The 26,083-nt window shown below is 41.8% G+C and overlaps 1 protein-coding gene across 2 annotated transcripts; it reads right to left on the bottom strand.

Moving 5' to 3' along the window:
• Positions 1–181: 181 nt before the first annotated feature.
• On the bottom strand, positions 182–25,619 carry GOLM2 (golgi membrane protein 2). 2 transcript variants are annotated; one of them, XM_005443438.4, is made up of 10 exons: positions 24,947–25,619; positions 18,352–18,406; positions 17,240–17,342; positions 16,062–16,152; positions 15,004–15,148; positions 14,039–14,119; positions 13,584–13,682; positions 11,963–12,136; positions 6,134–6,301; positions 182–1,930 (listed from the first exon to the last, which is right to left on the bottom strand). In XM_005443438.4, exons 1-10 carry the CDS (start codon positions 25,271–25,273, stop codon positions 1,857–1,859), a joined length of 1,317 nt encoding a protein of 438 aa, XP_005443495.2. In that variant the 5' UTR covers positions 25,274–25,619; the 3' UTR covers positions 182–1,856. The 2 variants fall into 2 exon arrangements, with proteins under 2 accessions (XP_005443495.2, XP_055573062.1); XM_055717087.1 differs by lacking the exon at positions 6,134–6,301 and having other exon boundaries at positions 24,947–25,617.
• Positions 25,620–26,083: the final 464 nt, after the last annotated feature.

Raw genomic sequence — 26,083 nt, 5'->3', positions numbered from 1 at the left:
AATCCCTGTTCCCTCTCTCAGTGCTGCTGAAGAATCAACAATACATTTTTCACCGCTACTCTTCACAACCGAAACAAATCCTGTAACCACTGCCAAAACATCAAAATACTGTGACTTCTGTGAGGCCCTGAGTTAATCCAAATTTAAAAAGGAAAAAAAAAAACCAAACCAGAAGCCTCACTTACTTTAAACAACTTAATTTATTAGAACCCATAAATGTTGCTTTCATTAGAAGAATCAAGTTAACACCTAATTCAGGGTGAAATTACATTTTAAGACAAAAAAACTGTAGTGCTTAAATACAGTATTTACTGAAGACTGCTATTCTTAGAATCCTGGTACAAGTTCATACTTGTTGCGTGGTATTAGTATGGTATCTAATTCTGAGCAGGTTCAGCATTTTATTTTCAACTGAAAGCACATCACACCATGCAAAGGGCTATTCCCCCCCCATCTGCCTCCCAGAAGTATGGAATGGAAGAGCTCAAGCCTTAAACAATGACAACAAAAAAACCCAAAACAAAACCTTGAGATGCATCAGCATAATCTGAAATGTTTATTTCTTGTATATTTAAGACTGATTGGTAGAAGATCCCTGTAGAAAAAAAAAATTAAAAAATTGCATGACTGTTGAAATGTATTTAAAAGGTTCACTGAACTGGCATCGAGCAACCTTAACTGTTACTTCAAATTGGAACCTGAGTACAGAGAGAAAGTACAATCACTCATGTCATAAGCCTTATAATTTCTTTTCACAGTAGCCCTTTTGGAGAAGCAGGTTGGGTTAATAACTTTAATTTCCACTACTGCAGATCAACAGAATCATTTCCATAAAATTCAGAAAGTGCTTAAACACAGAATACAAAAAGTATCTAACTTACAAACCTTCCAATATAGAAAATCAAAGCATGGAACATAGCAGATGTTTAGAGATCTGTATCAAAGTATTAAATTGTAAATTAAGTTGAGTGACTGCAACACAGGATGGATGCTCTCGAGACAGCGAAACAGTGCATACGACATGTCTGCCGAGGGAAAGGGTTGTTCCTTCCATCACGGTTCTGACTAAGCTGCTGTGGACTTCTCTGTTTCTCACTAACACACTTGCTCTCTTTAACACATACACAAAGATTTCCTACAAGCTGTGCTGGATTATTTATATTACCTTTTAAAATAAGCTATTAGTTACACAACTTTTCCAGGATGTATCGAATTATTAAAATTCTAATATCACCAATTTCCAGCTCTAGCTATGAGATTTGGTCATTGTATACAAGAATTAAAATGGTACTTGCTTCTGAAGACTGTCATAGCCTTTCCTCAGTTACACTAAGGAAGGAGCAATTTTTTAAACATTCAGTTTTCATTCTCAACTGATAGCTCACCTGCAAAATACAAAAACACAGCACTTGTGAGAAAAGCAGTATTTTTGCTCATACAGGTATTACTGTAGAAAAGGAGTCCTTTGGCTGTACATTGTTTCCACGTATTTGTTACATGAGATACAAACTGTACAAGTTCTCCAGTTTACAAAGTTTTCTAAATTGCAGAAACAATTCAGCCCATATTTATAGTATCTGTTTTAAATGTAAAGATTATTACAGATAAGATACAGTCTAAGTAATTGGCTCAATGTAACAACAAAAATGTAGTTTTAATACAATTTCCAATAGTACAACTATGTACATATGTACAGAACTGGTTTCTTCTGTTACATCGCTGACTTTTGAGTATACTCATCACTTAATATCAGCTTCCTTTAAGAAACACTGAAGTAAAAATGGTTCAGTTTTGCAGCACTTCAAGTTCCTCAGTTGAGGTCTCTTCTCATCCACATTTCCTGCTTAATTTGGGCCTTAAAGCACACCGTCACTGAAGCGTGGCTTGCCATAATCCACCAGGTCATTTTGTAGATCTCTTTCTTCATCATCTGCAATTAAAACACTCCAGTGAAATCTGATGTGACACTACTGAAAAAATATTTCAGCATACTTTCCCAGAACGTGCTGCTAATGCATACATCCACACTGAACTGGCCTCGTCTGGTTACAGGAATGAAGTCATCGGGGAAAATACAGAGAAGGCATATGGGCCTGCGATTACAAGTCCAGCTGTCAGCACTCTGGGACAATATCTTTGGCTTTACTGCAACCGTGTTTCAGAGATTTATTGACTTAAGAGACCACAGAACTAGTTAAACTTACTACTGTAATTTGAGAGTCTTCCTATAAAGGTTTTAAACTCTCCCACTAAAACCCAACTACAAAGTCAACTACTCTGGAAAGTTACATTGCCATTTTTTAACCCGTTCTAGAGTTAATACGCTGTAAGATTTTACAAAGGCTGGGGGCCTCGCAGGACTAGTACAGAGAAGCCAGCCTGACCCTCCAGGCTAAGGTAACACCTTTTCCAGCTATTTCTCAGATTTGAACAACGATACCTTCAGGACAAACATGGCACGGCCCGTTTGTCAGCGATGGGATTTTGACTAACGCTGGAATTGACTTTGCTGTCAACATTTTTGCATACTGCTATCTCCCATCTCACACGTGCGGGTAAAACTTGAAGAGACGCTTTTAAAAACATAAAAAGCAGCGCTCAGCCTTCTCCAGCCTCTTATCAATGGAAATCCCTGTTCCCTCTCTCAGTGCTGCTGAAGAATCAACAATACATTTTTCACCGCTACTCTTCACAACTGAAACAAACCCATCTGGCCGGGCTCCCGCGTGCTAAAGCTCAGCCCATCAGTCAAGACATCTACTCTTGAATTGCAGAATAGCTGCATACTCAGCCAGGGAACACACAGCAGGAGCCAAGAGCAGGGCAGGGACAACACACTCTAAGTGGCCACTTCAGGCGCGCCACATCTTTCCCAGCCACAGCTTTGTCCTTGACTCTAAGAATGAAGATGTTTTGTCTTGTCTTTCAGATCCAGAACTGCTGTCTCTCTCCACCACTCTACTCTGTCCTACTTCTTGAGTTTGATTCCTTGGGGTTTCATTTTTAAGCCTCATGAAAAATAGTAAAATAAAAAAAATTTAAAAACCCAACCCCCATGTGCATCCTCAGTATAATAATTTACTATAGCACATGCAAAAAACAGCCATCAAGAAAAGGCATATTCAGTCGGGTTTTTTTCAAGTGATGTTTTAAAAGATAATATTCTGCATTCTACCTGCCATAACTCAGATCTCTCCTGTGAGGTTCCCCAGCCTTCTTCCCTCAATAACTGAAAAAGCCCTAAACCTTGTTTCAGTTAATAAGCTTTTCCTGCATTTCAAAGCTGTGTTCCTTTATATTCAGGAAAGATGCTTGTTCACAGGAATGAAAAGCAGAGTTTAAGTTTACCAAGTCTTTTACTAGATGATAAACTGTCTGAAACTCTTCTACAATTGTTCATCAGCCTGCGAGCGAGGTGGGCACCCGATGGTAACCTGGCTCCCGACAGCAACAGGCTGAGGTTTATCTACATGACATGTGCTTTTGTTTGGCAAGAAGCTACTACTACAGCATGTGGGTATCACTTGATTTATATAATCCTCCACTACCCAGACACCACAAAAACATATTTACTACAGTAGAAGCCAACAACTCTTAAATATCACCTTCCATCTCAAACAGGTGGACTGAAAGAAGGAATGCCAGCCTGGATACTGACATTCACCTCAGCATCTCTCACAAATTTGTTTATTTTCCTCCGATCATTTCAATCCAAGGCCCACACATTTCTAGTGGCAACAGAAAAAACACGTTTAATTAAATTGCTTTGTTTACGCATGCCACATGCTTTGTTCTAGCCTGATGCAAAACCATGTGATGTTTTTCTAATAGTTTTTGGACAGATTTTTTTTTCCCCTCCCTAAACAATTATAACCACCCCCCCCCTCCAAAACCCCACAATTCTACCCTCTCCTACCCTGCCAACAAATTAGTATAAAGACTAAAGCAGACACATTTTCAAAAATGCTACTTCTGGAAGTACCACTTGCCATGCTGTGTGACTTATATCTCACATCAAGTCAACAATTTATTACAAACAACATAACAAAGGGCTTGGAAAATTGTGAGCTAGTAACATACACTGCTCTGACTACCCTTCATTAAAAGGCTTCCAGAAGTCACTCTTTAACCTTTACTATCAGATATTAAAGCCATTATGTCTATACAGATATACAGAAGGGTTGATCAGGAAAGATTTTCACCAAGTCCAAATTTAAAGCCACCACAGCAGTGAACTGACAGGTACCACATCTACATGGGAAACTTTTATGAGGCCACTTACAGGTACAGTTCTTATTTTTTCAAATATCCCTTGCATAAAAAGCTACATAAGTACAATCTCTACAATTTTTTACCATTTTCCACCACTTAAGACTGTATTACACCCACCCTTTTCTAAGTGGCATACAGGAACGCTGTTCATATTACTGGTAACAGTTTATAGCACACATGATATTAACTTTTAATACCTAAAGCCATTAGTTTCCCCGTGAAGGCCACCACAGCCATGAATTTGTGCCGATAAGCAAACCAGCAGGGAGCTCTGAGGTACAGCAGGAGCCGCATCCCTGCGTCGCTCGGGCGGCTGACCTTGTCCCACATGCCTGAGCAACGCAGCATGATGGCTGCAGGTGAAGACCAGCCCGAAGGCTGAGTGAGGTGAACGGCAGAAGTTAGCACAGACTCAGTACCAGCTACGTGGCCTTGGTTAAAACTTCAGGAATTTTATTCTGAAGTCCAGTTCAGGATCTATTGTGGTGAGGAGCTGGGCATCACCCACTGCTTGGTAAGGGAACTGAACTAAAAAACACGAAACACCCAACCCACACAACTGGTTCGATTTGCAGAGCAGAGCTTAGACATACAAACATGCACGGCATACCGCACTTTCCGTTTCATTATGAGTTCATAATCATTAGAAGCAAGTCTCCTGCTTCCACGGCATCAACAGAAGCAGCTGTATATACTTTTACACCTTCACTTAGAAGCGGATTACAACCCAATAATCACCCATCCAGAGGAACGGACATTACCAATCCAGAGGGACTAAAATCTGCTGCTAGTTTTGAGCAAGAGTGTAACAAAACAGGCCACGTCTGGAGCAGCAGCAGAATTTTCACTTTTACCAGTAAGCTAGTTAATTGCCCAGCGTTCTGATCCATACTTTTCTTTTGCTTGTTCATGAGCTTCAAACTACCAGCCCAGCCAAAAAATGCTGACGCTGCAGTTAGATGCATGCCCACAGAAATCAGTTGCTTTTCACCTCTTTTCCCATTAATTATCCTTGGATACCAATTAAATACATGCCAGAAGAACTACGAGCTAAAAAACTTGCGTTGTAAGGATGAAAATCAGGGTGCCTGTAGAACGTTTATCAGGTTTTTGGGGTTTTTTTCCCCTCTATTTTGTACTTTCCTTTTAATTAGAAATACTGTGTATGTTTACATAAACATTTTCACCCTATAGACATGCAAGCCTTTCACAAAATATTACCAAACTAGACAGAGAATGGTAGACAACGTGGCAGATACATGGCAGACAAGCAATGGACAGGCGATGCACTGAAATGCATGCAGAACAAGAGGTGGTGAACATGCACAGACAGGTATTAGGCTCGCACCAGCTTAATGGGTTTTGAAGTTTGGTTAGCAAGGAAAACCAGAAGCCTGTTGAATCTGTGTACAGTGCACAAAAATTACACTTAAAATTGCTAACTGAGACCTCACTGCATAGCACCTCAAGGCAGGTGTGGCAAAAGCAGTAGTCAAAAAAACCCAACTACGCTTCTGTATTTGAAAATTGCTTTAGTCACATCAAAGACTGCATCCCAACTAGCTACATACCAGATTTGGGGTTTTAGACAAAACCATTTCTAAAATTTGAAGTGTCTCGATTTTTCCTAGGTAAACTGTATACAGAACTGAAATAAGGTATCAGAATCCCCTCGCTGCAAACTGCTGTAGCACTGCTTTCAAACGGAGAGCAAAACCAAATTTTAAAGATTGCCTAAAGCTTATTTATTCTTTATTAGAAATTTGTGATCAGCTACAAATAGCGAGGCTTTACACAAATTCAACAAGTAAACTCAGCGTGGATTTTATTACAATGGGATGGAGATAAGGCCCAAGCTCACCTTGGACGTCTTCTTCTCCACCATCACCATCCTCTTCCTCATTGTAAGCCAGCTCAGCCTGTTTGTCTGCCTCATACTCACCCACGTTACCATCATCCCCATTATAATCTGCCAGTTTAGAACCCTGCTGCGGATCAACAGGGGATTCATTCTCATCAAAGAATCGGCCTGTGAAGTAGGCAAAGGATTAAGTCAGAAGCAGAGAGGAAAGAAACAGGAAGGTTCTAAACAAAAGTAGGGCAGGTTAAGAGAGTCGGGGTTTCGTATGGTTTCAGCTGGAGAAGAGGGGTAGAAGGGAAGGGGCCTGGGCAGGGGGACAACAAGGCTTAGGGAACACCTCTGCAAAAGGATGTACTCTGTCATTCAGCAGCTGGAGCCTGTGAAATCGGGACTCTTACAAGCTTCACTCTCCGGAGAAAAGAGCTAGAGTAAGCATCCAAACAGAAAGCCCCATCTTCATTACCTACAAACACTAACAAAAGTTTTCTTACAATGCTGAAGAGCATTGCAGTGGAAGCTTTTCTATCTGGACGTTCTTCTCAGGAATGGCATTTTTCTGCACACAATGGAGCAATATATTCGTATACGGTAATGTCTGCAGAGTGTGTACCACACTGTCAAGGGTAAAAAACCAGTAAAGATCTGCCTTGCATCTCTGAACTGATTATTTTTTAACTACCTAATTAATTTGGCTTTACACTCTGGTTTCCTATTAAGCTTTAACAGTTTTCAAAATTTCTAAATCTAGTATTTTTGTCTCTGAGCAAAGAATTAAGACTAGTTCCAGATACTGAAACAATGCACAAGAAAAATGAGAATTAGCTGGGACTATGAAATGACTAGACAGTCAACCAAGCACACAATGAAAGATTAATGGTGTGATGTCAAGTTCAGAGCTGGTGTTTAATGGGATACAAGGAGATCTGTTCAAGTCCAATGCAGTTCAGTCTGCTTGCCTGCTGCTTAGAGAATGCAACACAGTCTGCAGAGGATACAACTCAGGAGGGATGATGTATAAATGAAAAAAAATAGGATTAAAGTGCAATACAATCTTTACAGACTGGAAACAGACTGATAAAAAGTCTGCTGAGGCAGATGTTAAGTGATTTGCAGTAGAAGCAATTAAGCAGAGAAGTAAAACTGGAGAATATGATTTCAACATTAAGACTAAAAAAAAGAGGTCGGGGTTACAATGGACAGATGTGTAAAAATGAAATTATTTCTTAAACCAATGAAAACAATCATATGTGGCAGTCTATAAAAATCAGGACAGAAACAATAACACAGTGCTTATCTGGATAGAGAAGAAAAGCAGAAAAAATCTAGTGCAGCTCAAATGTATAGAAACAGAAGTTTCAGTTATTTTCATAAAATAAGCAAGAAGAAACTATGATCTATTTAGAAATCAGCAGTTTAATATATTATTCATTCTCTTTTCATCTCTAATTGAGTAATCCTTGCTGTTGTTTGTATCTTTGGACACGGCATTATCTATAAAAAGCAGACAGAACCGTTCAATTCACACACGTTAAATATAAAACAAACTACGGAGAGACAACTGAATGCACTTCACTTACAGAAGGAACAAGCCTGTAGATAGGCCAGAAACACCATGACAAACAAGTACTGAATAAATTTAACCTGACAGAAGGAAAGGTTAAAATATTAGAAAGAGATCCCAGGGAACACAGCAAGGCCAGAGAGGGCTGTAAGCCGGAGCTCGTGTGAGCACCCCAGCGCACAGCACAGCCCCGGCCAGCTCGGGTCCCGGCACAGCTTCAGGATGCAGCTACTCTGGCACTATAGGTGCTTCATCGTGCTTTAAGTGCTCGGTATTTTAGCTCGAGCTGTTTCAAAAGGGAGGAAGAGCTGAGCTCACAAACCTCAGCAGCAGTCATTCTGGGCTAGGCAGTCTTGACAGCAACTCCGCCACCTGTGCGTGCAGAGTCAGGTGTACCAAAGAGCACCAATACTCTGACACAAGGCCCAGATAACGGTCTTGGGATACCAAGACTTCAGGCAAACACCAGAACAGGAGTTGCTGGTAGCCCCAGCCAGCAATGCACCAACTGCTTTCTGAAACAGACAGAAAATCTGGAGTCCTGGTGGCATCGTGGATCTCTTGACTCACTCCAGACATGAGCCAGTCCATAACACAGGCATTGCACGGACTGTTTGAGGCACAGTGGAACACGTCATTAAGCACAAGAGGTTAGTGACAGCACGGGACGCCCCATAAGGACATCACTGATGCTAAAAGCTGCAGGTAACATCTGCTGAAATGCATTCGGAGTAGACACAAGGGGTATTACTCAAAGCTGGATCCTTACAAACACACTACTCTGAGCAGCTGTCCACACTCGTGACTAAGGACGTGCTTACATGACAGCTTTAAACAGCAGCATGGACCAGAGGTTTGCTGCACACAACTTTTTCCAGGGTGCCAGGTAAGAGCACAGACAGTGACACTGCTGCAGTCACCTTCAGGTTCTGCTTCCTTTGAAACCAAACAGTCGCAAGGTGCTCATCTCTGTACCAAAGTTACTTTTTCAATCTATGCTATTAAAAAAAAAAAAAAAAAAAAAAAAGGATAACATCTTTTGGGAAGATGTTCCCCAATTCCGAAACTGGACAGATATGCCTGACCACTGATGGTCACTGGTCTCATCCCACAGGCTGATGCACAGCAAGTTTTGAAGCACTCAGTAGCCAAAACACCAGCCAGGCCACTGTCGACAGCAGAAGCTGCATGCCAGAGCTGGGCTCCTCTGTACCAGAGGGGTGAATTTATCACTGACAGACCTTTCCAAACAGCCACTGCTGACCAATCAGGAGAAAAATCTTCTACAAGTCCAGATGAGCTGCTTCCATACGTGACAGAGGAAGTCTCTCCCGCACTCCATCATCGAAGTTATTCCAAATATGAAGGAGCAATGAGAAAAGACTAATCATTGATGATTACTGACTCTTGGGTACCCATTCACAGCCTACAACAGAGACATCTCATCCACTGTCCCTGCCTACAAAGCTAGCTCCCCCCATCATTTAATCCATAACCAGGGAAGACAGCCAATCCATTTAAAAACCCCAGCAACTGAAATACAAAGCTCTTGTCATTTCAGCTGTAGTCACTCAGCCAGACAAGCGCGGGATCTTCAAGAAGCTCCTTCAATAACCTAGCCTTGCACATCTTGGGATACACAGGGTGGAAGAAAAGCTTGCACGCTAATTTTGAATACACCTATCCCCACTTAATCGGAAAGATCCCCGAGTGATATTAAAATAATTGAAGCCTTCCCCGAAGATCCATTTCTAAAAAACAACAGTGAATTGATGTCCATTCCCTACCTCTTCAACCCTGGTCTTTTCAGAGCTTCCTGTCCCCCTCCCTCCACTAAACCCTATTTATTTATTTTTTTTCTCTCCCTTGAATTCTTTCCAGCTTTGATATTTAAAGCCAGAGGATGGCCTCACAAGCACTAGGTAAAGCAGAGTTAGTTACTCCACCTTATTATCTTAATTGACGCTCCTGTTAACACACCCCAGAAGAAAAACCTCACTTCAAACATATTCAAAGATATTTGACTGATATCCACTGTCGACCACATCAATTTTAACAAAACTGCTCACTTGCTATTTGTTACTTACTCTGAGCATGTGATTCTCCATTCTTAATTGTGGACTACTTTTATGTTTACAAACTTTTTATGTTGCTGAAACTACATCTCATACACTGTTTGTTACCCAGCACTCAAAATACCAAACAGTGCCAAGCAAGGGGTGGCATCTTTGTAACCCTCACTGAAGCTTTTCAAATAAAACTGTTGGTGATACCTTCTTAAAGTCTTGCACCCACCAAAGAGCAGTTTATTTCTGACCAGGTCTCCATAAATTTGCCTATGACAAGTGACATTCCAGGTTTTGCAGTTTCCATTGCATTGAACATACACATTTCAGATCACGTCGCTTTGACACAATCTGTTCCTGAAAAATTCCTATTAACCACTGGCCATGTTATATTCAGACTGATGGAGAATTTGTTCCGTTACCTTTCCAGGTATCAAAGCTGGGCTGCTGGGTCTCTAGAACTCCTCAAATCCTCTTTTCATCGACTTTTCAAAGCCGTGTCTTCTTGTGGTACGATGGTACCTCTGTCGAAGTTGTTCATGGTTCAGAAACCATTGCAGGTAGCTTCTTAAACCTCTCCGATAAGGTCTGGCACTTATCTACAGGCTCCAGCCTCTGAGCCTCGGGGGCCACAAGGGCGCAGGGGGAGGAAGGAGGGAACGCTCTGAACTCCCACCTCTCTGTAGACCCCTCTATGCTGACACGCACCCGACAGCTACCTGCTAACAAATCTGACTAGATCCTCACAGGCCCTGTTTTAATTCAACCTTTGCTTCAGAGCAGCAACTAAAATGTTTTAGAAGAATAAATTGAGTATTATTTTAAACTTACTTCTCTGTTATTCAAGGAATGTTTAAGGTACTGCTACAGAATTAACACCTTTTCCTGCAACTACTCCAAGCTGCAGTCACCAGTCAAATTCTAGACCATGAAAAGGAACCACAACGACTGAACTCTAAGGGAACTTCCCAAATTAAAACTTCTACAACAAAAATGAATTTGTAGTTGCATGTTCCCAAGAGTGACCCTAGATTTCAGAATTCTTTTCCTTGATCACTGAAACCAATTCATGATTCTCTTTCAATAGAATTGCTATTTCTGTCCTACTGCTTATCTGACCCACAGCATTAACACAGGTTTCTGGCAGAAGACTGTAGAATCCTTTCCTCCTCCCAATTCTCATGACTCTGAAGATGGCTGTTCTGATGTAACAACCTCTCATCTAGGAGTATAGACAGATTTTAATAATAGAAATCAAAGTCTAAATGAAAACTACTTAGCTGTGAGTACAAAGACATTTCAAGCTGAATTTACAATAGCTATATAAAGAAAAGTCTTATTTGGGGGGGGGGGGGGGGGGGGGGAAGATGTTTCAGCACAAACGCCCCTTCTCCACCCAAATGCTAAACAACTGGAATTAGTTCTTTAAAAATAACTAGGTTAAGGTATACCTAGTCAGCACTCTATACTAACAGTTAGGAGTATAGTATCTCCATGGATACCATAAGAAACTGAAGTTTCAGTATAATGCTCCTACAGGAAGACGCTAAATCAAACACTGTGGGCATAAAACTCTCCCGACGTTATGGCATCAGCCACAAGGCAGAGACACCGCTCAAACACAACAGCACACGGACAGCTGTATCTGTGCCGCCCGCCCACTAAACCTCAGCAGTATTACCACCAGCATACACAATAAATAAATACATTGTTTGCTCCTGTCTGACGGCTTCTGCCTTGAGCAGACATGGAAGAGAAGGGTTTTGGAAAACTCCCTTACACAGAAGAACAAACTTCTGGCCAATACACATGTACCACCACAGAGACCCCCCGCATAAAGGCTGAATTCTTATGAAACTGTCCGAAATGTCGTATTTAAGTCAAATAATACAGCATGAATATAAGTAACTCAGTATCATGAATATATCAAAAGACTTAATCTATTTAAATGTGTAGTAATTTCCAAAAGCATTTTAAATTCCTATAAGCAAATAACTTAATGACTGAAAATATATATATATGAAAGATGACACATTAAGGCATATCTTTTACAGAGTAGCATACCACATTTCTTTTTAGGCTTACCCTCCAGAAGGCCCCCGGCTCCAATGGTTTCTATTTTCCAGACAGGCACTATTACAGATTGAAAACAAAAGTGATTTTCTTAATACATTGAAGTATATATGGTATTCGCCAACTTACTTTGCTTCATTTTCTGCAAGTCACTAATTCTGCCCTTTGGAATTTTTATATGGTCTGCCTCAATTTTATGTTCTTTCTGATTTTCCATATTTTCTTCAAAATTTAAGCGCTGGAGAGAATTTGGAGGTATCTGTTTCGCGATATCAGCGTTTCCGTCATTGTCACTGTGCAAACCTACAGAACGAGGAAGCGTGTTCAGTTTTTACGTAGCTCCAAAAGAAGACTATAACATTACTGCAAAAGACAATTAATCACATTTTAATATATAATCAATCCTAGGTCGTTACCTTCTCAGCTGATTTTCTGTATGAACTTAAGTGCTTGATGAAGCCCAGAACAATAATACATTTACGTATATTTTTTTTATCCTCCTGCTGATTCTGCTTTTCAAATCTACTAAGCATCATTTATTGTTTCAAGAGCTAAGATCTGAGGAGAAGGTTGCAGTAGGTCACAGAAGTTATGCTAAAAATAATAAGCAGAATCACAGGACTACATAACCACGGAATACAGGAAACCGTGGTCCCCTTGAAATTCACTTCAACCTTCTGTTGATAAACTAAACTCAATGAAGCAAGCTTTTCACTTGCTATCTTTTACGTTTTCTCATTAATAAAAGTCAAAATGAAGGACTACCTCAGAACAATGAGAAGAAATGAACTATGTAAAAGACTTGACATTTGGAAATAATTATCTTTAAATGCATATACAGACTTTGAGCTCACTAATTTTGGTATTCTGATCAGCTTACATATCCACTGCAAAAGGAAAGAAATTAAGAAATACTTCTGCTGCTTTTTTTCAAGAGAACCGATAATGGGCATAACAAAAAACTTCAAGCTATTTGGTCATGTCACAAATATATAATGAGTACGTTATATTTAATCTTTTTTAGCAGGACAGTATTTCAACATGCTACTTGCAGTGCAGATTAACTTAATGTTCTCTTTGACATTAAAGCAAAGTGACTTGAACCACGAGCACTACATTTAAGTGTATTTTCTATGGACTTGGGCTCTTTCAAACTGTAATTCTAAACCCTTTCGCTGCAGTACTTTTAGTTCTCTCATGTCCTAAACCTCCCCCCACATCACCTTCAAGTGAGCTGGTCACAGAAACAGGAGGACACTGAGCGAGTGACAGTACCAGTATTTATTCTCTGAATATAACTGGCTACCAAGAGATCAACAACCAAGTCCTGATATGCTGCAGCCCTGTGTAATTAGTACACCTAAGGAGAAGCACTGATTTCAATTACTGTCCTCTGTCCAGTGGAGATATCTTGAAACACTTATCTTTGAAACGTCTCACTTTCAAATTTGGCTGAAGGTGGTCAAAAGGCTCAGAGATTACTTGGGGGGGTGGCGGGGTGTGTGCAGGGGGCATCAACAACAAAGAGGGAGAGTACAACCAGCAACCTCTGTGCCTCAGGAAGCCAGACTAAGAACACACTAAACCTCGCATCCTGCAGAAGTGGATCATTGTTTTTCTTTTCGTAACCACATCAAACAGGAAATAAAGGGCTGGCCACGTACATCTAACATTCACCACAGGGTAGCAGATACGAAATGGTAAGCTTCCTACAAAACACTGACTTGTCACCTGCTAATAAAAATTTTACCTGGTGCCAGGTTTGGAGCATGGGGCTGTTCCGTTGGAAGATTTATAACAGGTTGATGACTTTCACTTTTAGGAGCTGAAATAAGTGGCTTCTTTAAAGCTAAAAAAAAATAGACATGGACAAAAGCATTAATATGAAACAGGCAGGTCTGCCTCTAAATCCTGTAAACTTTTTCTCTGTTGTCCTTTTATGTTTTTTAAACCATAGATGAACATATGAAATACAAGATTTCTGGGGGGAAAGAAAAAAAAATCCCACTTTACAGAAGCATTCAGTTTTGAGAATTCAAACTTCTAAAGCACAGTAAAAATCATCCGATTTCACACTCCACTTGAATTTTATTACCATAGACAGATTTTAAAACTTTGCATTCCCCATGAAACACATAGCATTCAAACAGAATATGTATGCCACCAAGAACCGAAATACAAAAGTATTAGAATATTTCTCCTAACCAGTGGGCGTATCTTCAGCTTTAGCAGCGTCATTATCCTCTATTTCAGGCATGCCTGCATCTCCTCCTGGTTTGATTTTCTCTGTAAGACAAGAATAGGATATTCTGTCTTATTAACCTTTAAGTGTGGACAGTGAAATTCCCTCCTGTGGAAGGCTCTAAGGCCAGAAAAGTCCTTTATCCACAGAACACGTCCCATATTGATAATGCAACTACAACACTCTTTATATCGTGCTGTCAAAGTCCCTGAAGACCGCTTTGGAGCAGTGCTCCCAAAGTCGGTGCAACCTTCAGAAAAGGGTGGGAAGCAGATGCACCGCTCTTGGTAGCAGGGTAAGAAAAGCCTACTGTGAGAAACTGGCTGCAACAGACCCTGAACCGATACAAAAAGGTGCCGATTTGGCAGCACAAGAAGTAGAAACAAAGGGAACCCATCTGCCTTTTGGAGAGGCCTACAGGGAGGAAACAACTGCAGCAGTTACTCACCAAGAGCCTCCTGTTACAGCTCCTGGAAACAAAAGGTCCCCACTGCTCCTGCTGACTTACCCAGCTAGAGACCTCTCACAGCTGTTTCAATGCTCCTCACCTCCAGCCACCTTCTCTATGCCGATTCTGGCTCTCCAACAACGTGCCCCTTCCCCAGCTCACCCCCTGAGATGCCTCACAGGGAGCAGAGAGGCCATTCCCTGTTCACAATTGGCCACATGAGGAGGAAGATGCCAAACAAACCAACAAAGTGAACACATATCTGTGCAAGAGACTACTTTCACAAAAGGACCCAGAGAAAAGACACACCAATATCTGGATATCTATAAACTCTTAACTTAGTACAATCACATGCAGTTAATCAAGTTATCTGAGCCAAAGAAATCATTGTTCTACTCCAGAGAAATGCACAAGTCTGTATGATAGCAAAGGACACAGCACAACAGGTCCATTTTCAGAAATGAGCAAAAAAGGGAATACCTTTGCCATTTACAGCATGATCTGAAGGCTGCTCACTCTTTACTGTGTTTTTATCTTCTGCCTCTGGAACAGTCTTAGATATCGCCTGGTCATCATTATTAGGACTTACTTCAGTGTCTTTACTCGACTGCATTTTTTGTGTGGCCTGTTAGAATAAATTCACAGAGAACCAATATTAAGCACATTCCTGAAAATTAAAGGACAAAAGCCCTCAAAATTCAACATTACTTTGGGTAAGCAGAATCACATTTATGAATTAGATGATCACCAAAGCAAACAACAGCAGAAGTCCTTTGTATACAAACCTGAATCCTGAGGGTGGGACATAAGAGTATGGACACATAACTGAACAGCAAATGTAAAATACAGCACAGCTGCATGCATTTATATTGGCATATGTAGCTCTTCAGTATAATGCAAACCCGTTAAGACATCACTGGCCTGAAGCCTCTGGTCAGAAACTTTGAAACAATTCTAAATTTTAAGAAAAGATCTGATTGAAATCTACCTTAAGCCTGCCTTATTATTTGAAATGTTTGTAAACAGAGACGAAGTAAGGAAATGAAATTTTAAGAAAAGCAGGTTATTTCATCTGTTTGTAGGAAGGTGGCCCATATTCTACTGGCAGCTTGCACTGTATAATTACACCCTTGATACCATTTAAATACCGTTGTTATTTGCATCACATTAGCACCTCGAGGCCTCAGTAGAGATCACGTTCCCCTCTGCAATAACCTATATAAGGCTGTAAGAACACAGATCCTACCCTGGAGGGCTGTAAAAGTAATATCCATTTTACAGAGAAGAAACTGAAATCCTCAGCAATGATGTCATGTAGGAAGGCTGTAGCAGAGCAAAGATCTTCAAGGCTCAGTTCACTGACTGAGCAAAACAGGCAGATGTTCTTACGCTAATACCCATTTAGGGCTGCTCAGGACGGCATTTAATGAAAAGTTAGGGCAGAAATGTCCAAGGCCTCCATATATCTGAAACGCCGAGTCAAACAGCAGACTTCGAGCTCTTCCAATTCAACAGAGAAAAACTTAGCTGTGCATTACCTTTTGTTCCCGCAAAACTTGGTCCATTAATTTCTTCATGTTTTCTTCGTGTTGCAGTCTCATTTCTTTGATCTGCTGCCCACACTGCAGACTTGATTAGAAACACATTATTAGTTATACTTCATTTGTTGGATCTGCTCTCCCATCAATAAAACGGGGAAAAAATATGAAGTGGCACAAAAAGCCAAACCTGAGATATAACTAGAATAGTCTGTCCAAAAAGCCTTGTCCTGGAATGTGTATGGAGTGGGAATGGACTGAATACAGAAAGAAAGCAGAACTGTAAAAAATAGGGACAGAGCAGAAAAACAGTAAAATAAACAGAATGGCCTTGAACACATTTCCTCCAAAATGTGGAAAGCAATGGAAAAGTCAAACTTCACAGTTAATCTGTCAGCATATGTTAATTCCACTAGGAAAGCAATATATCTCCCATGGCTGTCAACACAGAAGATGCACAACTACTACTATCAGTTACTGCTACCAACTCAAATAACAAGATCTGAATGACACAACTAAGTGTCCCAACTTCTCTAACAAGCCACACAGACAGCAACCCAATTCAACAAAAATCCTGTCTCCCACAAACCTGCCAAGACTCAACACAGCTCATGAAGAATATTTTTGTGTGTGAAAGTTTCAAACATTTTCTCAAGCGTTAATCTCCATCGTTCCTCAGAGCTTCAGAAGTAGTTGCTCTCCCTGCTTCTGCAGGTAAAATTCACCCCCCTTAAAAGACTGAGGTCAACTTAAGATTTCAATCTACACAATGCTTTCAACTTTAGTTGAAAAAAATAAAATTGGACTTTTAGAAAGACAGCAATTAACAACCCTGGCAGCTTACAGAACTGAGTCAATCAAACTCTTCTAAGTATTTGTTAACTAAGATCTTCACATTACAAAAAACCATGCATTGACTTAAAATCGTCCAACGTTGAACAATTCCAGTAACGCAGATTTTACTTCAACCATGTCTCACTTTGGGGGGAGGAGAAAAACAACACAAAAAAATAGAACTTTAAAATCAAAAAACTAGCTAGGTCAAAGTTACATCACCAAGCGAGTACACTCAAGTTTGAGGATTAGCAGAAATAGGATTAATTTGCACATTTTAATAAATAACAGACTTCCATTACACATACCCACACCCACAGTTACTAACATTCTTGAAGACATACCTATCATATTCCAGTCTCCTTGTAAGGTAAGTATTGTTCTTCTTGTACTCGTGAAGCTGATCTTCCTGGCGAATGAATTCCTGACGTAATTCCGCTAGTTGCTCTAGACCAAAAAGCAAAAATGAACATGAATATAGAAACATAAGGAAAAAAGGCCCCATGGAGGATACAACTTTCTATATTGATGTAAAATTTAAAAATTTGCTCAAGTTTTATGTTATTTCTTCTAGATATACTTCAAAGATTATTAAACTAACTTGAAAAAGATGCCAATTTACTCACGGATGCCAGATGTCAGTATGAATTACAGAACAATTCTGGTACTGTGCCAAAACCCCAACATTTTTCTTTACCTTTTCATTCAGAAGACTTACACAATGCTATTTCACCTATCTGTAGCAAATCTCCTTAATTTCCTGAAAGATTCTATTATTCTGAGTAACGCAAAAGTACTGCTAGATTACTTAGGCATGATGGTCAAATATTCTTTTGCTGCAGTAAGTGTACAAAAGAAGGTGCCTTCACACTATGCATAAAACCAGCGCACATTTCCTGTCTTCACAATTGTTCTAGAAGTTCTTCTCCCTGCTCCTCAGGCTACAAATAGTTAAGCTTCCTACTATTTTAAGTTGCAACTACATAGAAACAGGCAGAAATGCCAAGTATGTTGTCGACAGGCATGTTCAAATTTTGGCACTAGCTGTTCAGGTCACTTTGAAACCCACACACTAAGATTACAGGCATTGTAATCACCTCTGTATGTAACAGCCTTACAAGATGTTTTCTGGACCTTTTCTAACCCAACATAAGTATCACAACATTGCTGATCCAAACTATACTAAGCTGTATATTTGGTCATGAAAATTATTCTAATATCTTGGAAGTAAGCAGTGCCAGAACATGTGTTCTTTCTGCAGACAGCAGAGCAAAGCCTGCAAGAGCCAACCCTACACTTCCCCAGACTAGGTAATAAATACAACGAAATTTCACATTATGCAACGTTTCAACATCACTTGATCTTCCATTTTAAGCGTGTCCTACAGTACCTAGGCAGTTAAGAAATACACAGCCTCAAAGGCTGCCAAATCACCATTTGACCATAAATTCCTTACCCTTTAAACGATGTATGTCTGCCATTTGATATGAGACGTTGTTCTGCAGCTTAATCTGAAAGGAAGAAATGGTTATATAAATATAGACAATCAGCAAATTAGAGAGGGTTTAGACTACAAAGACTCAGGTGCATTTGTTTTCATTTGTAAAGACAATGTATGTAAAGGATTATAAGAATGAAACATACAAAGTTCTTGTAAATATGTGTATATTTAGTTATCTATAAGTGATTATCACCAACCTAAACACTGTATTCAGGCTTTGCTAACAAGGACTTAAAATTTATTTCCAGAGTATATTTCTATCAAAAAAGTAGATTCTGCCAGGACTAAAATAAACACGCTGCATTCTGATACTGCAGAAGGAGACTGTGAATTTTCAATGTCATAGCATAAGTGCATAAAAATAAACACACAGCATCATGAGCAAAACCGATTTTTACCTAATGGATATTTAAAGTAAATTTTTTATGTGATGCTACCTAATATTCATAACACACATTTTTAAGAGAGAATCTGACACCAGTAGACCTCCACAACAGCTTTTAATTTGGTATTTTTAGTAAGGAAAAAATAGCAGTTACAATAGGTAAGAAATGCTTGTCATTAAGTAAAGATGCTTTCTCTTGTCTTACATAAAGGTATGAAGACAAATAACAGCAGAAATTAAGAGAAAGATGCACATACAGAGCATATTGAGAAAGGCTGAAAAAAAATCCACGACCATCATCAGACAACACTGATGCTGCAATTATTTTTCTTGTAGTTTCACGATCGATATAAAGGGTAACTCTAGAAAGGGTGCTGAAACAGGGTTGTCATTCTTGGATTACAAGGTCAGAATTACCTCTCGGAATACCAGCACAAAGTACAACCACACCTACTCTGATGCGGGATACACACATCCAGGCTATTTCAACTCCCACACAGATACTGCACCTCAGTGTCTGAGTCAGTTACCTACATTTCCTGTCAAAACAAACAGAGACACGCGTGTGCCCTTATTTCAAGACTTCCTCTGCCCACCTCTACCTTCCCTTTTACCAAATGATTCATTTCTTTTAAAAACAAAAACATGATGTGAAATATTTTTAAAGAGGCACTCAAACTCCAAGCTGTCTGCTTCCATTTGTCCCATATGGGTTGAGGAAGGCATTTATAACTTTAGGAACTACAGCCGCAGAACTGCTGAAATCGTGATTTTCTGCAGAACACAGTGTACACTGAGGCATGCATCCAACAGCTCCAGTCACATAATAGAGGCTCCTTATGAAACAGAGTGCTCCATCGAGAGTTTTGTTTGTGCCAGACTGCAGTATCCTGGCTCATCCCTCGCAGCCATGCACACACGGGCAGTGCTGGCAGCAAACCCTGCCCCAGGGCCCAGAACAAAAGCCAAGAGGGTTTCTGGAGTGCGGAGAGGCACCACCACCTCCACGGTTCCAACATATGGGTGGAAGGCCCAGCCACTTCACAAGGGTCTTCCCAAAAAAAGAATGAATGGCAGACGATGCGATCTTTTGGTAACCTGAGAACGCTGACCACATTGCTCTGGCATACAACACGACATAAAAATACCCAATGGGGACACTTACAGAGCCTTCTCGACGGTAGGGAGCCTCGCATTTGAGAAGCGGTTACACACATGCTCTGCCCACCAAGACATTTTAAGGCACTCTAGTTACAGGATGCGCAAAGAACAATACTCAATTAAATGCAAGCCTCTGTTGGACTTCCTGTGCTTTATTTCAAAAGCCAAGTAACCCCTGAGGTGGGGACTCCACAGAGAAGCACAAGACAAAAGTAACCACCAAGCCTTTCTGTTCCAACAGCGCCCATCTTGCCAGCTCTCCATCGAACAGACACCAGGACAGGGGAACAGACACAAAAAAGGAGTGATTTGTTGAGCATTAATGGAGAAGTATCTTTCCCTATTTTGCAAAGCAACTGGCAATAAAACAAATTTTTCCTGTCTTCCACTCTAATGCAGTTCTGTCCCAGAACCCAATAAATCTACAAAGGAGATCCTGGGAAGTAGCAGGTTCCGTTTTTTCAAACCTTCATCTATCAGAATTCATCATACATAAAGCCTTCCTACCAGCTTGCTTCTGCTCATCCTATAAAACATCTGACTTGCAATGGGCTGGGGGAGGGTTGCCTGTCTGTTAACAGGAGCTTGGTTTGCAGACAGCATCAGTTTCATCACACAATCTTTCATTTTGGCGATTTTGAGTTTCAGAGAAAAGTGACAGAATTTATATCCAAAACAGCTCAGCTGACAGCAAACATCCCTCATCTGAAGGATAGAAAGGGAAGAAGCTTTTTTATGATTCATGGGATCTGTTCCACCTACACATGCAAAAAACCACACTCCACAAACCATGGCGCAAGTCCAGTTCTTTCTGAGCTGTGTCCTCCTTGAGTCTAGACCTATTTGTACAGGTCCTATTTCTCAGTGGCTTCGCAGATCCTTTCCAAAACAGTCGGGATGTATAAAAGAAATCCTCTGTAGCCCAATGAGCTCTGCACCAGAAAAAAAAAAAAAATCAAAAATCCTGTGCATGCTGGCGCTCCATACACACGAGGCTGTCTGAATTGTAACAGGCTTCTCATATAATGAAAGGCAACGTAAGAAAAAAGTTGTAAATACAGTGGAGCTTATCTCCGCATGTGGCAGGACAGATCACAGGTGGTACTGCTTTCTGATGAAATTAAGTGGCCAGCTATAAACATCCAGCCGTATTTCCTGCAAGTCATTTCTTTATCTAGGAAGAACACCCTGTGAATTGGCTGTTGAAGCAGCACAAGTCCTTAATCCTCTGCACAGCTTCACCAGCCTCGACGTTCCCAACACATTGCTAGGGCATGTGCTGGAACAGGACGGGAAAGCTGTTTAAAAGTCTGTTTGCACAAGGGTTCCGTATGCCACAGTCCCGTGATCCTTCTCCTGTTGTCAACTGCCTTTTTCACAATAGACAGTGCCATCATCACGCAGTTAGCACAAGTGTTGAAGATGCCTCTGATCATCAGGAACATGTGGTAAGCTTGGAAGATGCGCTCAACATCACTGCTGTAAAGCTACAGCTTTGCAAACTGAGGAGCAATCAAGGAGTCCTGGCAACACAGAACATAGCCAGCTGCTCCCAAAGATGTTTTACTAAACAGTTTCATCCTATGAAGCACCAATTCTAGGCACCAGCTAAGGGGCAGGACTCTATTACACACCTGGCATTGCCAGCAACAGCTTTGGAATGAGAAAGGCATGTGCCCAAGGGCTGCGATAGCAAATACAAAGCTATGAACCCCTACATGCTGGATGGTTGCCATTTGGAAGCTCTCCACCACAAATTCCTGCTATTCAATCATTTTATTGAGCTTATTGCAAAGGGATGCATAAAGCTATAAAAAAAAAAGTTTCCTTTTGCTGCAAAAAAGCATGAAATACTCAGGAAACCAGTGCTACCTCTGCCTGCACAAGCTCCCCACACACTGGGGCAACCCCTACCCGTGTTTGCCTCCCCAGAGAACTCCTCTGGTTTGTTCCAAGCTCCAACAAACCATCATGAGCTCTTCACAGGGTGGCAAAAGAAAAGAATTCCCAAGAACTCATGCTTTTTCTTTCCCTTTTTTTTTTTTTTTAACACGATACACTAGTTCACGCGACTACATCTGCTTATAAGAGCAAACAATATTCTGGTGCAGCGTGACTGGCTTGTTACGCATGCAGGGGGTGGGAGGAGAGAGACAAGGGTTTGGACTTGACTACAGATACCACTGTGCCAGGAGAAAGCTGCCTGCGGAAATTTGAGTTGCCTCGATGCTGGGAAATGCACACTCAATTTACATGACCACAAGGTTCATCATCATAAAGAATCTCTTATGAAGACAAAGGAGCATAAAGCAGAACTGACGCTATGACAACCACCGGAGTAGCATCTTTCAAATGAGGTTTCTATGAAATAAGCCTACATGTGTTTGATGCCCCAGGAATTACCAGTGTTTGTGTTCTATTATAGCTCCTGCATTTCACAAAGGACTAAGATCATTGGTAAAAAACAGTTTGTGCAAAGAACATCCTTGCCAAATTATAAGAGAAAAAAGTTTTCATTCAGGCCTTTTTTTGGTCAGATACAAAAAAAGAATAGTGAGTAGGTATGAAGCTACAGATCTCTATTCTCTAAAATAGAGCTTTATTCTCTACTCTCTAAAGTATAGTCACTTAAAGGGTTTTTTTAGGAAAAAAATAGGGTTGCTACCACTGAGAAGATGACAGTAGCTCAGATGGGAGGAAAAGAGAAAGGGACAGTGACTGGCTATTGATAAATCATACTGCTATTCTTGCCTGATTATTGATAAATCATACTGCTATTCTTGCCTGATTATTGATAAATCATACTGCTATTCTTGCCTATTAAGGCACACTGAACATTTTGAACACAAGAAGAGAGGATATTCAAAAGCTACAAGCTCACATGACCTTAAATGGCAGCTTCTGGAACAAAGAACGAAGATACAGGGCATATACTGCAGTATGCAAACAATTAAGTATAAAATTAATTTGTGAGGTTTACTAGTCACATTTCTCTTGCTCAGCCCTGTGAGCTGCCAGATGCTGTGAGCATTCAAAAACCAGCCGGATTTATGGAGAACAACAAAGTGGTCAGCAGGCAGGTGCAGCTCAACAGCACCTCAGTTTGTACCACATGCATCAAAACAGGCTCTGGCTCCCAGTAACCCTGGCTAGACATCCTGACTTCACACTTGCATTTTCTCTCCTTACAGTAAAATATCACAGATTTCCCCCCCCCCCCAAAATACAAATTTCTTGTATTAAAGGAAAGCCCTGTCATGCAGCCCAATAATTAACAGCTTACTTGAATACCACCAGTGGCATTTTATACCTGGCAGGCAGTTACAATAATGCTGCACAAGCTAAATAACAGGAACACAAAAAACAACTTCACCTACATAAGAACAGCCATACTACAAGCACCCACCTATATAACTTCCCTTGAATATCCTCAGCCACTTAAACAGCCTGCAGCTTAGAGGCAGTTTCACTGCATTTATCTACTTTCTCTGTTAATTTGTCCAGTCTAGCCATGAATTCATGTTATTTTAATATCCTCAACAGCCTGAGAAAAGGAGTTTCAACTCCTTTTCCAAGCTACTCCCATCTTCCAAAGCTTGCTTTTACTGAAGAGGGCAATGAACAACTAAACCTATTTGCATGTAAAAGTTCAATTTCAAAAACCAAAAAAACCAAAACCAAAAACCCCAATAGTTTCAAAAACTACTAGTTTTCTGTCTTTTACAAGGGGAAGCATCTTTGTTAAAACCTGATTTCTTTAGAATCAGAGAATTGTTAGGTTGGAAAAGACCTTTAAGATTGAGTCCAACCACTCTGAGTTGAGCTCGTACTCAGACTTAACTATTTTGGTATCTGTATAGAATACTTATTTATAAATTAAACTAGATCTTATAGTATCAATATTTTTTATCACAGCAGTGTTAGTTGCATTTATTTCCAATGGAGAACACCAGTATCCACCACTGACATAAAAAGCCTAATTAAACATGTAATCTCAGAAAAAATTTTAAAAACCCTTCTTTGCTGAATACACAAATGGCTTAATTTTAATAGTTCAGTAGGAAAGAAAACATAACTTTAATACAAACTTAATCAGTTTGAAGGAATCTAATTCTGTAATTGGACATGTATTCCGATTTTGCTGTGCAAATCAAACATATTTTCTTACACTGTTCATCAAAGGTGTGATATGAAAGGGAAACAAAAACAAACCCAGCCAGTAATAACCCTGAGAGCATGGTATTTCCATGAATCCTACTGCGATAAACAGCGTTCAATTAGCAGAATGATGAGCTGCATGCAAATAAGAGTACACACCACCATACACGACTGAGTAAAAAAAAACTTGTCTGCTTAACTCCTCTGTAAACAGTTGCCTGTGATGGTTATTAAAGTGGAACAGCAAAAGTTGGTGCATTCACTCATTTTCCTTTCCACAACAAAGGAAATCCCCAGGCCACCTCCACATAAAAGGGCAAGCTGAATTTCACATTAGCTTCTCTTTCCTTTGCTGCGAAGAATGACACGTATGTCAGCAGCAATTTCCCGCCCCCCCCAAGTTTATGCTGGCTGCATAAAAAACAGACTCTGATGTGCCAGGCATGTTGAGAGAGGCAAGCTCAGGGTGCTACAGCTGAATACGATACTTGTTTCATTTTCATTGAGGCTAGAGGAACTGTAGTTTTAAAGCTGGGTACAGCTTTTTGAGTGCTCATAAAAGATCTCAGCAGAGAGGAAAAGCTAAAAAAAAAAAAAAAAAGAAATAATTAAAAATAGCCGTCTGGAAAACTGTGTGCTCTCGGCGTCTTCGTCGTTAGCACAGGCGCTGCCTTTGCTGGGCATTTTCAGCTCTTTTCTGGGGCGCGTTCAGAAACCCTGCAAAGGTCCCAACAGGAACCAAACCCGAGGCACCAGCTCCCGCAGCCTGGGGCTCCGGGGGCTCCTTCCCCCCCCCAGGCCGCAGCCCCCTGCCCACGCCAGGCCCGCCCGCCCCCTCCACTTTACCTTGCTGTCCTCGCACTTCTTCACCTGGCCGTCCCTGGCCTGCAGCTGGCTGCTCAGGTGGCTGTAGTCGGCCTCCTTCTGCTCCAGCTGCTTCTTGTGGGAATCCACCTTGCCCATCAGGTCCGAGTTCCTCTTCTCCAGGCGGCCCCTGGCCACCTCGGTGCGCTTGGCCTGGCTCTGCAGCTCGGCCAGCTCCTCCTGCAGCAGGGCCTGGCGGGACGAGGCGTTCCAGCAGTTGAAGGCGAGGATGGCGATCACCACCAGCAGCGCCACGAAGACAAGGGAAGGCAGACGGCCGCCCCTCCGGTTGGCCCCGAAGCCCACCATGGGGGAGGCCGCCGGGCGGGGGCTTCACCCGCTCACCGCCTCTGCCCGCGCCTGAGAGGGGAGAAGCAGGGCCGGGCCGGGGGGGCGCCGCTCAGGGAGCCGAGCGGCGGGTGGAGGCGCTGCCCCAGGGGGCCGGGCGCATCCCCGGCGGCGGAGGGCCCTGAGGGGCAGCGAGGGGAGCGGGGCGAGGGGACGCCGTGCCGGGGACTGGGCTCTGCCCGCGCTGCCGTGGCCGGCCCAGGCGCCGCTCCCGCCCCGCGGGGAGGGACAGGCCGTACCGCTGCGCTGGAGCCGCCACCGCGGCGCCCCGCCCACCTCACCGGCCGGCAGCGGGCCGCCGGTCCCGCCCCTTCCGCACGCCGCCCCGCCCCTTCCGCCTCCCGCCTCTCGCGAGACAGGCGTGAGGCGCTCTCGCGGGAGCGTAGGTTCCCGCCGCCAGAGGATCGCCATGTTCTGCGGGGGCTCGCCGAGGGCGGGCGGGGCTGCTGTGCCGGGGAAGGCGGGGCTGTACCGCCGGTGCCACGTTTTCCCCCCAAACCGACACCACACACACACCGGCGGCAACTGCAGCCCAGAGGAGTAGGCTGGGCCGCAATAACGGGCGGCTGGGGGCGGGGAGAAGCAGAGCAGGCCACTCAGTGTTTCTCCTGAAAGGTGTTTCCTGAGGAAACGCAGTGTGCTTCTGAAGTTATGTGAGGGAATTAGTTATTTACTTTATGATACACGGATAAAGCATTTATTCTTCATCAGATGGCCTCACAAACCGTTAAGTCTGTTGCCATGGCGCATGTTTCACAGGGGAAGGAGAGA

The sequence above is a fragment of the Falco cherrug genome, chromosome 7 (assembly GCF_023634085.1).
Source record: "Falco cherrug isolate bFalChe1 chromosome 7, bFalChe1.pri, whole genome shotgun sequence".
Lineage (NCBI taxonomy): Eukaryota > Metazoa > Chordata > Aves > Falconiformes > Falconidae > Falco > Falco cherrug.
Note: the sequence above shows the minus strand (reverse complement) of the source record. Positions and strands in the feature narration are given on the sequence as shown.

What these genes read in the sequence shown, in the direction of transcription:
- GOLM2 (XM_005443438.4), bottom strand. Translation starts at nt 25,273, where the DNA reads ATGGTGGGCTTCGGGGCCAACCGGAGGGGCGGCCGTCTGCCTTCCCTT. An exon ending in AGAAGTGCGAGGACAGCAAG is followed by an intron (nt 18,407 to 24,946) that starts GTAAAGTGGAGG and finishes TCTTCCTTTCAG; the next exon opens with ATTAAGCTGCAGAACAACGT. An exon ending in TCATGCTGTAAATGGCAAAG is followed by an intron (nt 14,120 to 15,003) that starts GTATTCCCTTTT and finishes CTTGTCTTACAG; the next exon opens with AGAAAATCAAACCAGGAGGA.